The sequence below is a fragment of the Anser brachyrhynchus genome (genome assembly GCF_964034855.1).
Source record: "Anser brachyrhynchus genome assembly, chromosome: 24".
NCBI classification, from domain to species: Eukaryota; Metazoa; Chordata; class Aves; order Anseriformes; family Anatidae; genus Anser; species Anser brachyrhynchus.
The window spans coordinates 4,208,445-4,226,683 of NC_137717.1; the positions used below are offsets into that span (position 1 = coordinate 4,208,445).

General features: G+C 56.4%; 2 protein-coding genes and 1 long non-coding RNA gene across 6 annotated transcripts in view; 2 read left to right on the top strand and 1 right to left on the bottom strand.

The window, feature by feature from the left end:
* The window catches only part of WDTC1 (WD and tetratricopeptide repeats 1), a 28,835-nt gene extending 25,602 nt beyond the window's left edge, over positions 1-3,233 (top strand). For all 4 annotated transcript variants that reach the window (XM_080567440.1, XM_080567439.1, XM_080567442.1 and 1 more), the window contains exon 16: positions 103-3,233. In XM_080567440.1, the coding sequence (XP_080423566.1) occupies positions 103-300 (198 nt within the window). In that variant the 3' untranslated portion in view covers positions 301-3,233. The remainder of the gene's footprint in view (positions 1-102) is intronic.
* On the bottom strand, positions 1,262-10,613 carry LOC308182574. The gene is made up of 2 exons (XR_013941893.1): positions 9,107-10,613; positions 1,262-5,736 (listed from the first exon to the last, which is right to left on the bottom strand). It is a non-coding gene; the product is annotated as an uncharacterized lncRNA (long non-coding RNA).
* On the top strand, positions 8,248-16,840 carry TMEM222 (transmembrane protein 222). The gene is made up of 6 exons (XM_080567443.1): positions 8,248-8,406; positions 10,823-10,907; positions 11,653-11,684; positions 12,353-12,449; positions 12,590-12,720; positions 13,707-16,840. The coding sequence occupies exons 1-6, from the start codon at positions 8,291-8,293 to the stop codon at positions 13,792-13,794; spliced, it is 549 nt and encodes a 182-aa protein (XP_080423569.1). The 5' UTR covers positions 8,248-8,290; the 3' UTR covers positions 13,795-16,840.
* Positions 16,841-18,239: the final 1,399 nt, after the last annotated feature.

Here is an 18,239-nt window from a genome sequence, read left to right on the forward strand (position 1 = left end):
TAACGCAGACCTTTTTTTTTCCTACTGGGATCTCTTGATGGTTGCAGCAGCTCCTTGTTCCCAGCTGTGTCTTGCTGAGTTCTCTCCCTTCTTGTCTTGCAGAGCGAAACCCTTAATGGCCGCGTGGTAGTGGACATGGAAGGTGCTTCCCAAGCTAACCAGAGACGAATGAATGCGGACCCGCTGGAGGTGATGTTGCTGAACATGGGGTACCGGATTACAGGACTGACCAGTGGTGGGGCTGGAGGCTCAGATGATGAAGACAGCTCAGAGGGGCAAGTCCAGTGCCGGCCCAGCTAAAACAGAACTGCCTCTCCTTCCTCCAATTGTTTGGCTGAAAGGGAACCTAGTTTCCTTGGTCCTGAACTTTCTCTGATGAATGACTGCACTGTATCGCACTATGCACAGAGTAGGACAAGCTGGCAGGGGCAGGAGCGGCCGTTTCTTTAGACCATCACCACCACCTCCTCCTTCTCCCGTCACGCTACTGAGCAGCATGGCAGTGCAGTCTGGGGTTTGCCTTTAGTGGAATTTAGTCCCGACAGGGATCTTTGAGTTGTCTGTAAGCGGTGTAAGCTGGTGACTTTTTCCAGAGCTGCTGTATGACCTGGTACAGAGCAATGTTGCCTGCATTCATGCATTTGTAGAGGGGATGTTAAATTCCTGAATAAAATACAAACCTAGGGCAGGGCTTATGGAATGAATTTACTGCAGTGATCTTGGTCTTGAAAGCCTGACTCTGCTCTTATGCTACCAGACTGTCTAGAGGCCCCTGGCTTTGGGTTGTTGGCCATGAAACACCTGTTTTGTCCCATAATTTCTTTCTTCTGGCTTCCATCTCTAACATATTGCCATCAGATGTGGCTGTGTTGCATTAAGGACTGGATACTGCCTGTCTTTTTCCCTGGGCATCTGTCTTAGTTGATGAATCAGTGAAGGCCCTGAGTATGTGCAGCTCAGCAGGGCAGGATGTGCTTGCCCAGCTCTGATGCTTTCTTCTACGGTCCGTGAACCTGTGGAGAAAGGTGGCAGCAATGGGAGCAGGTTTTATCGGAGGCCTAGGACTCGCATAGCTAAAGCTGCTGAGGAAAGGGGCTGGTAACGGCACTCTTCCAGGGCTTCTCTCTCTATTGCCCAAAACGTGTGTAGCTGTACTCACCTTCTCTCCGTGTCACCTGTGCTAGAGCTGAGAACGTTGCCATCGTGTGTTTGTTGCAAACTCATGTTCTGAGCTTTTAGACAGCAGCTTTTTCATGCAGCCAGCTGCTCTGTCTTGGCCTTTCCCACCTTGGTGGTGTAACAGCTGATGGATTAGTGGTCCTCTCAGGAACCCTCCTTCCTCCTCCCATTCTCCACACACTGGCTCTGGCTGCACAGCCAGGACTACGCCTAGCAATGCAGCACTGTACTTCCATTCCTTTCCCTCTCGTGTGACATGCAGCCCTGTTTTCCCCTCTTGCAGTTGCCAAACACTAAATATCGACGAGATCTTACACAGCTGTGCTACAACCCAGTCTGAAGAGGTTGTTTTTTCTAGGACTATCAACTAAGACCAAAGAGCCCCTGGAGATCTTAACTGCTCTGCGCTGTCTCGTGTCTCTTACTGCTGAAGGTCTGAACATGCTAACCTTGGTCCCAGGGGTGAGATGCATGTCCGGGAGCGTGCGCATGTGTGTGTGCTGCATTCGGGCTGTTCTTCCATGCGGTGCAATCCCTGGTCTTCCTGTTCCTGCTGCGGAAGGATGAGAGGCCTTCCTTTCCTCCTCCGGCTGCTTCTGGCTGCCAGGCGTTGATGAGAGAGACTGCACAGCGCTGGCTGATCAAGGTAACTGGCTTCCTCTCCCTTCCAGAACAGTCTTTGTGAGATGAGAGAGCCTTGTGCGAGAGGGAGAGAGGTCACGGAGTCTCGTGGCTGGCAGCGTCTCTCAAAGGATGCTGTTCCCTGCGGGGGGAGGCCCCCCCAGCTCCCTCCTTGCATTCGCAGTGGAGCTAACTGGGATCTGATCTCTGCCCTTCAGACGACGAGGTCCGTCTGCTCTGTCACGTGTGGGTGAAAGCGAGCCGTAGCAAGCCCCGCTCGTGTGGGAGCGTGCCCCTTGCCACCGGAACCGACTGGCCACCCCGTGCTCTGGTGGCAGGCTTCTCATTTTCAGTTCAGTCAGGCTCACCCTCCATCTTCCCCTGCTGAAGCGGAGCTCTGCTGGGACGGATAGGTGCTGTCACTTGGCTGCTGAGGGCACGGTTGCTTGCTTTCATGCAGTACCAGGGCAGTAGATGCGACTGCTTGCTCAGTTTACCTGTTTGGTTGTACACATGCTCTCCCAACCCAAGTCCACCCTGGCACTCAGTGCTCTTCAAAACCCAGAGGTAACGGAAAATTCTCCTCACTCGGGTGGCTTTTTGACGTGGTCTGGCCTTTTCTTTTTTGCTTAAGGCTTTCCTACTAGATGCATCCTCATCCCCCGTCCTCCCACTCAAACTTTTTTTTTCAGCTTTCAGTAGACAATGTCTGCAGACTTTGATTTTTAAGCTGAGACTGCGATGGAAAGCTTGGAAAAGAACAGACCTGTCCCTACCCATTCACCTTTAGCTGTGGCAGCTATTTTTTGTTGTTTTTACCTTTGTGAGACAGTGCAGCTCTTTTACCTGCCAGTTGCAGTGTGAAAGCTACAAGATTCCCTGCCTCTGCAGTGGATTGCTTTTTTTTTAATGGCTGCTTTGATTAAAAAGATAAATAATAATGGGAGAGAAGGGGAGAGAAAAATCTTTCTGCCTCTAGCCCCTTTTCCCCTTGTTGCGGGCAGATTGCCTGCTTTGGCGCTTGTTAATGAGGAACTTGTATTTATTGGTGAAGGAAAAAACATGCTGGGGAAGTAGGGAGAAGATGTTGCTTTATTGACCTCTGCCGTTTACTTCGACCCCCTCTTTGGGAAAGCTTCTTCCTGCTCTTTCTGGTTAACTCTTTCTAGCCTGGGATATGCAGGGATGCCTCCTTTATTTTTGTATTCTAGCAATGGGCTCTCCATTAGGAGACTCTAGGATTCTTAGTGTTGCGACGACCATTATTAATTCTAGCCTTTTCGAGTACTAAAGATGATCATCTCGTAAACTTTGCCCCTGCAGTTGTAGAGGTAACACACAAGCCTTACTGCCCTCGTTAGAAGGAGCAGAAAACTTGTTTCTGTGCTCCCTGGAAGAGAAAGAGTTAAGCAATTAAACAATTCTTTGTTCTAGTTCTTTCTTGGTGTCATTTTGTTCGGGGGATTATTGTGGCTTTGTTCCACTTTCCTCCTCCGTGGAGGTGGACGTGGGTGGGTGGAGGGTGGCCTGGTCGGGCTGGACGTTGGCTGTTCACCGGTGTTGCCCCTGTAAAATGGAGCGGGAAGGGGACTGGGGAGCCTGGAACACGGCGCGTGGACTTGTAGCTGCAGAGTTAGTGCTGACGTTAGCTTTTTACCCAGCTGTGGGGACTGGGATCTGGCTGCGTTTGGGAGCAGAGCCCACCTCCGGCTTGGTTTAGAGCTAACGCTGCGGATGGCGGGGTGAGGATGAGAAGGGCTGCCTGGGGAAGAGAGGTGATGCTCGCACCTTACAGGCAGATTAATGGTCATACGACGGAGTTACTTGCTCTGAATTGTGTTATGTCGGGGCAGGGGATAAAATTGACAAAATCTTTAACTCTTGGATTAAGCAGGGACTCAGAGGTGAACAGGGTCACAAAAACCTGAGTAGGGAAAACAGCCCGTCCGTCCTTTTAGCTCTTCTTAAATGGCCTCTTGCCCTGAGAAGCAAAACCCTGGTGGCTTAGGCTGTGGGGCAGACCCGGAGCCACCTACCTGAGTTACCTGTCTGAGTTACTGTTCCTGAGAGCGTTCATTGCCTGGAAGTCTCGCACAAGCGTGGTGATTTGGACATGAACATTCAGACCCAGAGGTGATCCCTTGCTAGAGGACGTCACAAACTCACTTGGAGCGTTGGGCTCCTGCCGTAAAACCTCCCAAATGCTTTCCTGCCCTCCAAGCTGTGCAGCGCTGGGCCTTGGGTTAGAAAACCAGTCGGCTGCTTTCAGAATCTGCTTGGACTCTTCTCTGAGAAATTCCTGTTAGACACCTTCCTGCCGAAAGCCTTTTGAGGCCTCTTCGTTTCAGATCCTGTCTGATATAAATTATTGCTTTAAAAGGCAGCTCTGCTCCAACAAAGCAGTGTGCATCCACAGCTGGAATTGGCAATCAGCTAATTAGGTCAGCTCTTGGGCTGAACGTTGGACAAAGAGGAAGCATGGCAAGGGGAGCTGAGCGGTTGAATTGGGGGGTGGAAACGGCTAGAAGGACCTAGAAAATTAGGTTTATTTGTAACTCGAGTAAGAGAATTGGATTGAGGGGTGGGGAGAGGAGCAATCTGCCCTGGGGAGCAGGGAGAGGCGCACCAGCAGCCCTAGGGATGAGCTCGCTTCTCTCTGCTGCGTCTGTTGGCAGTGCCAGGAACGAGGCTGCACAGGGCTCAAGATGGCTCCCATCGCTGAGCAAAATGGGAGCAGGATGTCAGGAAGCTGCCTGCTGCTGCAGTGAGGAATTAAGCCCTCCGCGTGTTGTGCTCCTTGTGGCTCGTTCAGGCCTTGCTGCTGCAGGAGATGACACCGCGAGGAAACCCCTCCGGCGCTGGCAAGGAGGAAAGGTGGGCCTTTTTGTGGCTTGCGCTGCTGAGAAATCGTCGCGACCTGCGCTTGGCTCAGAGCTCTTCCACCTTGTGCCCCGTGCCCCCGAGAAACTGCTGGCTTTCCCTTTAAGCAACATAAAAGTTGCCCTGTGGCTGCGTCAGGTGGAGGGGGAGAGAGAAGGCAATGCGGCTTTCGAGTGACAGGGAGGCAGGAAAGACCTGAAGGTGAAAGCTGAGGGGCGAGATGGCTTGAGGGCACGCTTTTGGGGTGGGTGGCTGAGCCTGCGTATGTTCTTGCGCTGGTGAGTAGCACCATCATCAATACAGATGAGAGTGACGTTTCTGGTTCACGCTGAGCGATTAGAGGCTGTCAGACTGCAGCAGGCACAGACCACGGGAGAGGAGCAACAAAAACGCAAAGCGAGCCGCCCCAGCATCACCTCCGGGGCGGAGGAAGGACGCCGTGGTGTCCTCCATCAGCCTGTGCCCCGGTGACGCCTCTCGGTAGGCTCCTGCACGCGGTGGTGTTGCTGCCGCTGCCGCGGTTGTCAATGTCAGAAGGGGGAGGGGACCTCTTCCTCGAGTGGTTTGGTCCTGGCAGTCCCTGTAATGTTGGAGCTGTCACAACAGGGAAAGGTTCCCAAGGAAGCTGCTTACCGAACGAGAGCTGGCCGGGTGCCTGCTTCTTTCAGGCTCAGAGATGAGCCGGGGTAGAAAGGGGAGGTAACCGAATCCCTTCCAGCCTGAGCTCCGGCAGCAGTGCCGTGCGCTTGGGCTAAACCCGAGCTGGTGTGGGGTCTGGGCTGCTCCTTCCCAGGCTCTCCTGTCTGAGAGGCTTCGTGCCTCCAGGCTACGAGGCCACGCTGGCCCCCGCAGGCATCGTCCCGAGGACACTTTTGGCCGAGGGGAGGTAGAGCCGCTCCCTCGCTGACGAGAGGAGAGCGGAGCCGGTGGTGGCAAGTCGCTGGCAGAAAGGGGAGCGAAACCTTTTGTTTCTCGTCAAATGAGAGGCTGCGAAAACAATGATGGCAGCGTTCCTGCTCCCTACGTTTAATCCAGTATTGTAGCCAGGCAAGATAGCTGCAATAAAACGCCCGGCCGTTAATTTTATGCATGGGAAACTTCTTACCTGCTCTCCCCCTGCCTCCCCCCCCACCCATGTACCTCTGGTTTCTTTTCCAACTGCAGCTATTTTTCCCTGCTGACTTCAGGTGTTTTGTATTCTGCTTAGATCAATAGCAGAACAGCAGCAGCCCTCCAGTTGTCACTAGGAAGACCCTGCTGTCAGCTACAGCTCACCCGTTTTCTGCCAGCGCGCTACGAGGGCTGGAGAGCCCTTCTGCCTGCCTGACAGCCGCACAGAAAGCTGTGCGGTACAGGAGCGCTGTATCGATTTTTAAATCCAGCCTGGGGAAAACGGTGTGCTGTGCTCCAGCACTTGGGTTTGCCCTCCTGCGTTTGGTTTTAAGAGGCAATAAACCGGGCTGTCTGAGATGCCCCCCCCTGCCCGGGCGGGAGGGGAGGCCGTGCGGTGGCACTGCGGGGACGTGTGTCCTGCGGAGGCTGTCAGCGCCGTCCCTGCCGTGTGGCTTTGCCAAGGGAACTGGTCCCCGGTGATACGCTGCTTAGCAGCCTTTGAGACACGAGCAGGAAGAGCAAATCCATTGCCTAATCTGACAAACGTGCCAGGACCGCGTTAGCTGATGTGAACATTGGGCTCTGTTCGTGTATTTCAGCGATCTCTGGTACTTACGTTAGCTTGGAGCAAATCAATGCAAATATTTTTCTTCATAGAACAAAAAGCGCTCACTGGAACACACACACACACAACCTCTGTGTGTGTATCTTCTACCCGAAGTGCCAAAATAGGAAGCGTTTTAGAAACCAAAGCGCCGGGCATGGCTCTGCTCTCGAGTGTCTATTTTTTTGCCTTTGCTTTCTCTCTCTTTTGGAACTGGACTGTTTTGTGAATCCCTTCACCGTCGGATTACAAGGAGCACAGGCTCAGGCTCTTGATCAGCTCTGACGCAGTGACAGGTCATGCTGAGCCGATGCCTGCACTGCAGCTTGACTTGAGCTGCTCCCGGTGAGTGCCTGGGTGGGTGGCTCTGCCTCGGCCCTGACGCCTCTGCAGCTGCCCTCCCTTTCGGAGGGATCTGATCCAAAACGTGGTCTAGACTAGGAGGTAAGGAGGGATGCTAGATGAGCCGAGTGCTTTGTAGAGGCGAGGGAACACAGACTACAGAGCAATACTAAGGTGGTTGAATTGAAGCTTGAGTGCTCATATGACAAGTTAGCATGTATGGAGGGCAGGTAGGCCGTCTGAATAGACTGTCAGCCAATGCTTCCTACTGCCATACCGGCAAATCCAAACTGGGTCCCCTCTGATGTGCCTGTTCTGGGGGTAGAGGCTCCTGACATCCTGGGCTTTCAAGCTGGAAGCTTCGTTAGTCGATAATGTAGTGAGCGTGTAAGCACCGCGCTGTCCCCGGAGCACTGCTCTTGGGAGGGTGCTGACAACTGCGGAAGGCTGGCCTCAGCTTAATTTTTGAGCTAAGTCAGGTGATGGAAAGCAGAACGCTTGAGGTGGAGATGTGAAAAGTCCTTGAAGGAGAGGGTTTACGAGAAAAAAACGGGGCCGTTACGTGAAAGCTGTAGCTTTGTGACACTGTTGGGAACGTGGCTCTCATCATAACGGGGTTATGGATTGTGGATAACAAAAGCCAGCTCCTTGTGTGAGCACAGTGCTCGGCTCAGCCTTGCCTCTGTGGTATGACAGAGCTAAGATGAAGGAGCCACGTGCTGGAAGGGGGTAAGAGCTTTATGAGCAACCCCCCAGCGTCGTGCTGTCCAACACCACAAACCGTGCTGGAAGGAAACCTCTGCTAACTGTGGGCCTTGGAAATGCAGCTCGAGATCTCAACGTAAGGAGGACACGAGCGGCTTCCACGAAGAACACAGACATATTTGAAGAGGAGAGCGGGGTCTGGACGCTCGGCAGCTCTCCTGTGCCCCCTGGGCACAGCACCCCTGTCCTGGCTGTAACGGGTTGTGGCAGGCGGTGTCGTCCCTGTTCCTTCCGCTAGTTCAGTGACTTGTCACTCTGTATTTTGCCGAGTGTGTTGTGGGGGTGGCAATCTGGAATAAACACATTTCCTCTACAGCTTCCTCGCGTAGTTTGAATTCAACTTCCTAATAAAGCAATTGTTATTTTTCTAAGCCGATTCTCCGGGTGTAAGTGCTGTTCCTGCCCCTGCCCTCCCTCCAATTCCTCCTCTCCCGGGGGGGTCGGGGGGGCGCTGCTTTTCCACTGGGGACGTGGGGGGTGGGGGTTCACTGTCCCTACACCATTGGCACCCACACCCAGGGGGCAGCCCACTGGCCCTGGGTGTGGGTGCCAATGGTGTCGGCCTTAGGGACTGCTACAGAGCACGAAGCCCGCTGTGAAACGGAGCCGTGCCTGCGGGGGGCGTTGAGCCCCCGCTCCTGGATTGGGGGGGGGTCCCCTAGGGGGGGTCCCCGACCCCTGCGGGCACCGGGCCTCTCCCACTTCCTGGTTACCGGCCGCACCCGGAAGCGGCCGCGCGGTTTCCAGGAAGTGACGCCATGGCGCGGCGGCCGGGCGGGGCGGGCGATGGCGGAAGCGGAGGCCAAGATGAAGCAGTTCCATGGCGGCGGGGGGGCCGGGCTGGACGCCGAGCGGGGCCGCTTCCCGTACTGCGTCGTGTGGACCCCGATCCCCGTGCTGACGTGAGGGCGGGGCCCGGGGCTCGGCGGGGCCGGGGGCCCGGGGCTCGGCGGGGCCGGGGGCCCGGGGCTCGGCGGGGCCGGGGGCCCGGGGCTCGGCGGGGCCGGGGGCCCGGGGCTCGGCGGGGCCGGGGGCCCGGGGCTCGGCGGGGCCGGGGGCCCGGGGCTCGGCGGGGCCGGGGGCCCGGGGCTCGGCGGGGCCGGGGGCCCGGGGCTCGGCGGGGCCGGGGGCCCGGGGCTCGGCGGGGCCGGGGGCCCGGGGCTCGGCGGGGCCGGGGGCCCGGGGCTCGGCGGGGCCGGGGGCCCGGGGCTCGGCGGGGCCGGGGGCCCGGGGCTCGGCGGGGCCGGGGGCCCGGGGCTCGGCGGGGCCGGGGGCCCGGGGCTCGGCGGGGCCGGGGGCAGGCTTCTCTCCGCAGGAAGCAGGAAACCGGCTCGGCCTTGGGGGGATTTTCGTGGCTGGGGAGCGAAGGGTTTGGCCGCGGGGGGCCTCCCGCCGCCGCCTGCCCCGAGGGGAGCCTCCCTGCTTCGCTTCGAACGAGTTTTGCTTTTCCCAGCGGTGCTGGCTGGGTGTGGGCAGGCTTCAAGGAGAGTTTCGGTGTGTTTTTTTTTTTTTTTATTTTTCTCCAGTCGTGGGAAAATGGAAAGCCGTAACATGTGGCTTTAGGAGGGGGGGGGCTGAGAGCCCGGAGGTTTATTTTCATACCTTCCTCTTGCCCTCCAATTACGAGCGGGTGTCGGTGTTTGCTGAGCCAGGGCTGAAAGTCAGGTCGAAGACGTGGCGCGGTCTGTGCCGGGACTGGGAACGGCGCCGTAACCCTCTTCAGCTGGGAGCAGACTTCCCCGTTCTGCCCCACGTGCACAAACCTGCCTTGATTTTTATCTTTTCTTTTTTCACGCGGCTTAACTTTCCATCCTCGGAGCATTTTCCAAAGCTTTCAACCTTCTCATCTCCCCCTGGGACTGATGAGGAGAGCTGTCCCGCCGGAGCTGGTGGGCGTCCCTGTTTGTTTGTGGGCTTGTTCCCCAACGAGCGGTGGCATCTTCCTGTTGATTTTGTTTTGCAGCGGAAATTTCAGCGTCGTTATGTGGCAAAATCTCTCGCTAGATTGCATAATTGCCCCAATTTTCTTCCTCTGACATTTCCTGTCATCCTTGGGTTTGGAGGCTTGAAAGCTAGTCAGCGTCGGGGGGAGAATTAAGGAGAGGGAGAAATGTTTACGCCTTTGAAGGTGGCAAAGCTGTGACAAGGCTGCGTTCAGCTGCACCTCCCAGCTGATAAAAGACGGCTCTGCACAGACAGTGAAGCTGCCTGGCTGCTTTGCATCGCACTGGATAGGAAAACGCAGAGGTTAAGTGATTCGAGTGCTGAAACTTTGCAGGAACCCTTTCCCTGCGTGGCGGGGTTAAATTATTGACAGGAGCTGGGCGCAGTTTATCTCCTCAGCTGCGCTTGCCGGCGTGTTTGGCTTTATCCGCTCGTTCTGGTGGGTTTCGGATCTCTCTAATCGAGCTGTGGCTCGCGAATCTGTTCCTGTTTAACCTTGCTGTAATGGCATCTGAAATAGTAGTCGCTGGGCTCGGTCCCGGGAGGGGAGGGGAGGGAGAAATTGGAGAGAGGGCAGCAAACCTGAGGGCGCTGGAGGATGCGGGCGAGCGCTGGTGCTTGGCCTGAAATGCTTCGTAGGGAATCACGGTGGATCTGAGGGGGAGATAAAGAACTGCGGCTCTCTGGAGCTGCAAATATCGAGGGAGGAGGACGAGTTTTTGAAACAAGGAGATTGTTTAGGGAGGGAGCGCTCCTCCTGGAGCCAGCAGCCCCGCTTTCCACCTGAGGTGCCGAAATCCAGTTCACAGTGCGAACGGGGAGAAGATGGGCAGGGTGACCTTTTTTTCTCAGTCGGTGAAGTGGGAAGTCCAGCTTTATCTCACGACTGTTTCTTCCGGATCTAACCTTTTTTTTTTTACTCGGAAACACAAATGGGGTTGTTTGGGAGCCCGGGGCTTGCCCTTCCCTGGCAGGGGGCGTGGGCGGTGCAGGCCGTTGGAGCCCTGCTCATCCTGTAACTGCAGCCACTCGAAAACTGCCTTGAAAAAAAATAGAATAAAAAAAAACCACCTTGAAAAGTGAAAACTTGAAGCCTGACCGCCCTGTGGATGAGCCGACTCTAGATCAGCTCATCGGGGGGGGCACAGCTCTGGGTGTTTTTCCTTTCCAGCTCAAGCCTGCTTTTCCTTTGCTTGTGCCTCCCCTGCTTTCACCTCCCGGCTGGGTGTAACACAGTGACCGTGCCTGCCTGTCCCGTGCCGTGCAGTTCGTTGCGCGGCCGCTCCCGCAGGCTCCTGGCAGCACGCTGCGCGCTCTTGGCACGATCGGGGGGGCAAATATCTCAGCCTGACACTTCGCTTGTTGCCTCTGTAGATGGCTCTTCCCTATCATCGGCCACATGGGCATCTGCACGTCGACTGGAGTCATCCGGGACTTTGCGGGGCCGTACTTTGTCTCGGTAAGTAGGTGACAAATCCGGGTCCTTAAGGCAAATGCTGTGCTTGGTCTGTGTCTCACCTCTGCTGGTGGTTTCTGAGCCACCCCCCGTCTTTTGCAGCTCCCGAGTTCTGCAAAGCAACGGCTTTAGATGTATCCGAGACCACGGATCTGTGCCGTTACTCTGGAGATTGCTGTCGGTGCAGATCATCCGGGGGGGTGATAAACAGTGGCTAGTTTGGTTTGGTGAGCAGGAGGTGAAGAATCCTGTGGTCCGTGCTCTTAACGGGGAGTTTTGGACCTGAATTCTTTTGCAATAACCCACGTTTCTGAAGCTGCTTTCGAACTTCCTCGGTATGCCTGCTGCTGTCATGGTGCGTGGCACCAGATGTGAGACCATGTTCTTCGCAGTCTGTTGGATTCTGCAAGTAAGGGAATTGTTAGGTGGGATAATTAACGCTCCTTAAAGATTAGGACACTTCTAACTTAGAGTTGGCAAGGCATTAACAGTTTACGGGAAGGGAGCGTGGTGCATACACCACGGAGCCAGGTAATGTCACCGTGTTTAGAGCAGGAGTGTGTGTACGAATACAACTGAGACCTAAGTCCAGGCACACAGATGAGGTCGGTGTCTTGAGACTGCTGAGGCAATGTGACAGCGTCATCGCTGTGCGATCACAGGCCCTGAGGTTTCCAGCAAGAGTTGTGTCATGAATATTGTGTGGCGTTATCCTCACGAGATATCTTTTTTTCTGTTTTATTTGTAGGAAGACAACATGGCGTTTGGGAAGCCAGTGAAGTAAGTGCTCCCGGTACTTTTTATTAAACTAAGCAGCTGACCTGCAGATGGCCTTTAATTCGTGGAGGCAGCCAGGCCATAATACTGCTCTTCTCCTTGTTCAGATAACCTAACTCAAGTGGACGGCTGCTGTGTCTGTGCTTTTCAAGAAACCACGTTAAGTTCAATCTTTTTAGAAGCGTGGCAGCAGTATAATGGCATTAAGAACTATAGCTGTGTGGAGCCTTTACCAGGACAAAAGACCAAAACATTTTAGGATGATGTTAGCAACAAGTGCTCCAAGTAAATGGTGCCTGTACTAATGAACTGTCATCGCTGCCATCTTGTTAATGATTTTCTGGGGTAGGAGGAGAGGTTCCTGGGCTTTGTGTATCTGTCAGATCGCGTTTATGTTTTAAATGGCCTGCAGGCTTCATCTGACAGCACATGAAAGCAGTTCAGAGGGGCCTGTGCCCCTGAGGTCTGCAGTTTCTCTGTCTGGAGTGCCCCAGGGCTGAGTGTTAGTTTCTGCAGCGTGTGCTCGTCTCGAAGGGCGCAGTTTCTTGGGCTCCAGAGGCGGCCTTTTTCCGAAATCCTTTAAGCAGCTTCCTGCTGGGAAGAGCAAAAAGTTGTAGGGGAGCAGCAGCAAAGCCAAGGGGTCGCAGAAGGGCTCTGTTCTCATTTTCCAGGTACTGGAAGCTGGATCCTGGCAAGGTGTACTCCTCCAATCCCAACATGTGGGACACGGCCGTGCACGATGCCTCGGAGGAGTACAAGCACCGAATGGTACGGCCGCGGTGCCCACGTCCCGTCTGGAGCGATACCTCCCCGGGGGTGGGACCTGTGGGCCTGCACCAGCCCCGTGGGCAGGGCCGGGGAGCCTTGAGGACAGGATTTCTAACGCTCTGCCCCTTCTCCTGTTCCAGCACAACCTTTGCTGTGATAACTGCCACTCTCACGTGGCTCTGGCCTTGAACTTGATGAGATATGACAACAGCACCTCCTGGAACATGGTCAAGCTCTGCTTCTTCTCACTCCTGTATGGGAAGTACGTGAGGTGAGCTGAGAGCAGTCTAGACCCAGCGGGCAAAGGGGCTCTGTTTCCTTTGTTCTTCCCATCCCTCCAGAGCTCCAGCCTCTCTTGGAAAAGGGAGGAACGTCTCTTCCCCCATGACGCGTGGGGGAATGTTGCTGGTAGGCGGTGCTGTCACTGCCTGTTCGGAAGCAAAGAACCAGGAGCGTTGTCTGGGTTGCACTGGATGCTGCTCCTGAAATACTGTCTCTAGCAACTAATTTAGGGTGCCAGGAATTTGGGAAATGCTAGCTAGAGCAAATATTGCTCTCTGTGTTGTCTTTTGGCTGGGTTAGGTCAGAACAGAAGGTCACAGAATGGCTTCTCTCCAAGGATTGCTGGTTTCTCTTCCCTCTCTTGAATCCTGTTTACACTAAAACTAGTCTGATTTCCAACTGGCGCGGTGCTTCCAGCTTGAGTGGAGAGGGAAACCCTGAGCGTTCCTTATTAGAAAGAGCTCTTAATCTCCATTTTTATCTCCTTGGGCCCGGAGAGGAGATTCTGCGAGGACAGCCCTGCACAAAGGTTTCGCGTTGCTTCCCTTCTGCTGGGTCTGGCCTCTTCTGGAAGAGCTCTGCCAGCGTTCGTGCAAGCGTGGTCCCCGCTGTGCTGGGTAAATCCACCAGCAGCCTGAACGCTGAGACTGACTGAAACGGGGTTTCATTGTTTGTCTGTGGAGATATGAAACACGCCAAAGTCATAGACTTTGACCTGGATTTGAGCTGGGAGGCGAGTCCAGCCCTGTTGCTCATGATGTAGTTATTTGTGGACCTGATTTAATCTCAGATGTTTAACGCATGCTGTGCCTCCAGGACACAGCGTGTGGCAGTGCTAGCAATGGATAAGAAAGACATCCGTCTCCCTCTGCTTTCTCCACTTACGACCACTTCCTTCTCTCCCCTCCTGTCTTCCTCTGCTGACTTCTTATGTTTAAACCCTCCCCCTGTTGTTTTTTTTTTCCCGTCTCGCAGCATAGGGGGATTCGTGAAGACCTGGCTTCCCTTTGTCCTCTTCCTGGGGGTGATCCTGACGGTCGTTCTGACACTTCACCTGCGGTGATGACAGCTGTGAACTCCCCGTTCTGTGGGCACACGAAGGAAGAAACTGTGACTGCTTGGCCCGGCGAGGTGGAGGCGTGGGACTCTGGGAGGCGTTTTCTGGGGAAGGTGGCAACTCCACTCCGTTGTAACAGCTCATCTTTGTTTCCTGGGACTGGCTTCTTACCCTTCTGTTTCTGTTCTGTCAATGGTGTCTCCCAATGTCAGGGGTCCCGAAGCCTCCCGATCCCTCCCTGAATATGCTCCCTCTCTGCAATTTGGTGGGTAGAAATGCGATCAGGAAAGGAGAGGCGTGGGCGCCTTTGCGTTCTCTGCGAGGTAGAGCTGCAAGGCAAACCCTGCCTCCTGGTTCAGGAGCGCAGGCAGCCACACCTTGTAAGGTTCTCTCTGATCACTTGGGTTCTTCCTCTTGGCAGACTTCATCAAACGCTTCCCGGGGTTTCCAGCCTCCGAGGGGGAGTTGTTTCCCTGTTGCACGACTCTCCTGTAGCACACGTTTCACAGTGGAGGTGTGGGGCTCCTCCTGGGGCTGCGCGGTGCCGCAGCACTCGCTGCCAGGCTCCCCGGTAGTGCCAGAAAGGTGTTGACGGCGCAGCTCTCCTCTGAGGAGACGCACAGAGGAACGCTCCGTGGCGGGGCAGATTCGTCTGGTCCCGCTGGTGAGCCCAGAAAAGCAGGAAAGTAGATCGACTGGCTTGGGTATGGCTCGTGGCAGTCTGCACACTTTCAGTAGCATGTCGCAGAGTTGGGAGTCTGCTGCCAAATCCCTTTTAGCTTGTGCCAGAGAAAATCTAGCTTCCCCGCTTCTCCCTGGGCTCTGAACGCCTAAAATTGGCGTTACACTTCTCTTAGCTTTCCTTTGATCCCTCGCACTTTGCATGTCACAGAAATCACGCCTGCAGCAGGTACTTGCTCCCGGGACAGAAGGCTTTGGGGTTGCGAAAGCATCCGTGCCTTGCAGAGCAGTGCCCGAGTCCTGAGCTTAGCGGGGCCAACGGAGATGTAGGGAGGTGGAGGGACTGGAAGGCGGACGTGCTCTGCTGGGGCTTTGCAGCGGCAAACAGGGCGCTGCTGTCTTGTGGCTGGTTCTGGGGTGGTGGCTGGGAAGCTGCGGCGTCTTCTGAAGAGCACACGTGGGGTAAAAGCACTTGGAATGGGAAAAATGCTGGTCTGGCAGCGCTGGGGGTCTGATGGCCCCTTTGAGCCCTGGACCAGGCAGAATGGCTCCTAGAGGGGTCGGTGGTTTGTGAGTGCTGAGCAGGGAGTGCGTCTGGGGGTCAGGAATCTGTCTGTGGAGGCTCTGGCGTGCAGGTGCTGCTTTCTGGGGTGCTCTTAGGCAGGCGGCTTTCAGGTGTCACAGAAGGGCTGTGCGCCATTAAGCAGATCCCCTCTGATTGCAGAGGAAGGGTTAGCTTTTCCTCTCCTGCCTTGAAAGGCCAGCTCTTTACTCCACTACCTGATGGATTTCAGCCTCAAGGAGTGCTCGTGGCCAGCAAGAAAGCTCTTTTTGTCTGCGTGCCATCCCTGTGGCTTCCTCTGATGTGGAAGCCCTTTCAGTCACCCTGCTGGCTCTGGAGGCCGCCCCTTTTTTGCCTCCCCATCTGCTTCTATCTTCCTGACCCCTGTAGCTCTGTAGGAGGGCTGGGGGCTCCTCTTGGGCTTCTCGAATTCTGCATTTCCTCCTCTGTCACATTTAAATAGCCCCTGAAACCTCTTCATTCTCCCTAGCACCGAGTTGGCTCTGTCACCTGGTGCTGGCCTGTCCGGGGTGGGAGCACCTCGGTGCCCTTCCCCACGTACCTGGAGCTGAAGCAGTTGTCAGCGTCACCTGTGTGCAGTCGTTTAAACCTGAGTGGAGAGCAGCTGGAGGGTGCTGAGGCCGATTAGAAAGCCAAAACCTCGATCAAAGAGAACCTTACAAGGAAAAGATGGAATCTGACGGAGCTGCCCTGCCCCGCTGCAGTCGCCGCACGGCGGGGTGGCTGGCTGCCGTGCCCTGGGACAAGCCAGTGGAACAGGAGAGATCAGTCCTTTGCCCCAATTTTTAATGTTAGCGTGATTCCTCAGAGTGTCCTGCCAAGGATGCGCCAGGAGTCCCTGGCCCCAGGGCTGAAGCCAACCTGTCTTACGCAGTAGCAATAACCTAGAGACTCTTCGGGCTGTCTCACACGTTGATGCAGTGTTTTATCGATAAGCTATACAAGCGTTGCCAAAGCCGAGGCTTCGAGGTGTCAGGGGAGGCCAGGAGCAGGGCTGCTGGCCGCGATCCCTGCTCCTGGGACTTCGGAAAATGCTGAGTGCCATTCCCCACCGTGAAAATCCTTCTTGCTTGCTCCCTGTGCTTTTTATTTTTTATTTTTTTTAACCAGATCTGGGTTTTGAACGGAGGCTCTTACCCTGCAAACGAGCCCTGCAGGACCTCAGGCTGCGGAGCTGCTTCCCCTGCACCTCGACCGACAGCAGGGCAGGATGGCTCCGCGCGTCCGGAGCGGAGCACGGGCGGCTCGACAGCAAGGCCTGAAGCAGAGGTAGCAGCGGAGCCAGCCCCAGCAGCCTTACTGGCCTCCCAGAGCTCTCTGTGCCTGCAGGGTGGTTCCTGCAGCGAGGCTGGCTGTGGGCTGGGCAGATTTACTGCTTCACCACGCCGCTGGGGCTGCGGGAGCGCGGAGAGACGGGCGATGCGTGGGGAGCGGGCTGTTTCCTCTGGCGGGGAGGTGGGTGGGTGAGGAACGTGCTTTCCTTGCAGCATCCTTCATCTCACTGCCAGCTCCTTCGCAGCGCCTTGCCCGTAGCCTCATAAAGGTTCCCCGTCCCTTTCCTCCCCGATGCTGCTTTTATGGTCCCCTCCTTTCTCCTTTGCACGTGCTTGTGCTGCAGAGCTCCGTGGCTCTGCCGTGCTCTTCGGCGAGGGCCAGCCCTCCGTACCCTCTTCCTTTGTTCTCTTGATCTCTGTGGGGCGCTGGATTACTTTGTAAATATTTAAACTCTGCTTCTGTGGTTTCATAATCCTGACGGTAGGGGAAATAAACTTATTTCTGTGGATGTCTCCAGGTGCCTCTCTTATTGTCAAGACTTTTCTCCTTCAGAAGCAGGCTCGCTCTCCCCCCGGCCGGCTGAGCTGCAGCCTCCTGCCCGCAGGCAGCGCGAGGAGCTGGCCCTCGAAGGCCCCTACACCTTTTATTTTGCAGACCTGCCCTTGCTGCGTGGCAGAAGTCACGGTCCTGTTTTCAGAGCTGCTGTGGGGAAGTGGGGGGGGGGGGGCTGGGGAGCGGCAGGGATGGCGCTGGGAGCTGCTCGCTGCAGAGCTGGAAGCCTTTGCTGCAGTGCAGGCAGACCCCGCGCCGTGCCAGAGCTTTAATGCCAGGTCTCTCAAAGCCAGGGCCCTTCTGCGGGCCTTTGTTTAGGGGAAGGGGCTGTGCCTGCTCCTGCCTTGTGCTGGGCTCGTCCCTGACCCCCTGCCAGCGCAGCAGAGCCCTGCGTGCCCCCGACCAGGCGCCGAGCCGAGCATTTGGGGTGGAGGATGCTCTTTGATAACCCCCCCCCTTGTAGGTTTATCTCATTTAGCTGTGAATGGTTTCCCTTCACGCAGCCTGAGGTCTTGGCATCCCTCTTTTCTCAGAGCCTGGGGGGGTTCTCGTCCCCCAGCTCCTCAAAGCTCGGAGCCCCTGTGGCTTCCCTCGTCCCGCGAGCTGCTGGAGAGGGGCTGGGGGTGCTGAGAGCAGAGGGGGGGCAAAGGGTCGGCCTCATCCTGCCCTCCCAGCAGGGGATGGGGATGGCAGCGAGGGAGCTGGGCCCCAGCGTGCTCGGAGGAGTGCTAACAGCAGCCGCTCCTCCCTTACAGCTGACATCCAGAGCCTGGAGCTGGGCGCTGGGGGATGCAGAAAAGCCTTAAAATTCAGGAAAATTCAGCCGTGTGCCTCAAAATTTGGCTGGGGGCTTTACCAGCTCAGCCATTTCGTGATGCGCTGCCCAGATCCTCTCCTGCGCGCCCCCTCGACACGAGCCGCGCCGCCCGGCAGCTCTGCAGCTCGGCCCCTGCCTCCCCTGGGGCTGCGGAGCCTCGCGCCGAGGTTTCCTCAGGGGAGCTCGAGGCGAGGACCCCCAGGACCTGCCGGGGCCGTGTGGCTCTGCCCTGGGCGTGGGGGGGCTGGGGGCTCTCACCCCTTTTTGCTCCGTGGGGAGCGCGGTGCGGGTGCGGTGGCTGGCGGCAGCGGGGCTGAGCGTGCCGATGGTTGCAGCTCTGCGCCCTGCGCCCGGCTCCACGAGGTCTCGTACCCCTCGCTGCGGGGAGGCTGCGAAGCCGGGGGGGCGATGCTGGCGTCGCCCATCGCCCTGCCCGGGTGCTGGGTGCTCGCGGGGCCCCGGCAGCCCCAACTGCCCACGATGTCCCCCCCCCGAGAGACCTCCCCGTGGGGACGGGGGCACGGGGCTGCCTTTGGAGTGGGG

What these genes read in the sequence shown, in the direction of transcription:
- TMEM222 (XM_080567443.1), top strand. Translation starts at nt 8,291, where the DNA reads ATGGCGGAAGCGGAGGCCAAGATGAAGCAGTTCCATGGCGGCGGGGGG. An exon ending in ACCCCGATCCCCGTGCTGAC is followed by an intron (nt 8,407 to 10,822) that starts GTGAGGGCGGGG and finishes TTGCCTCTGTAG; the next exon opens with ATGGCTCTTCCCTATCATCG. An exon ending in GCGTTTGGGAAGCCAGTGAA is followed by an intron (nt 11,685 to 12,352) that starts GTAAGTGCTCCC and finishes CTCATTTTCCAG; the next exon opens with GTACTGGAAGCTGGATCCTG.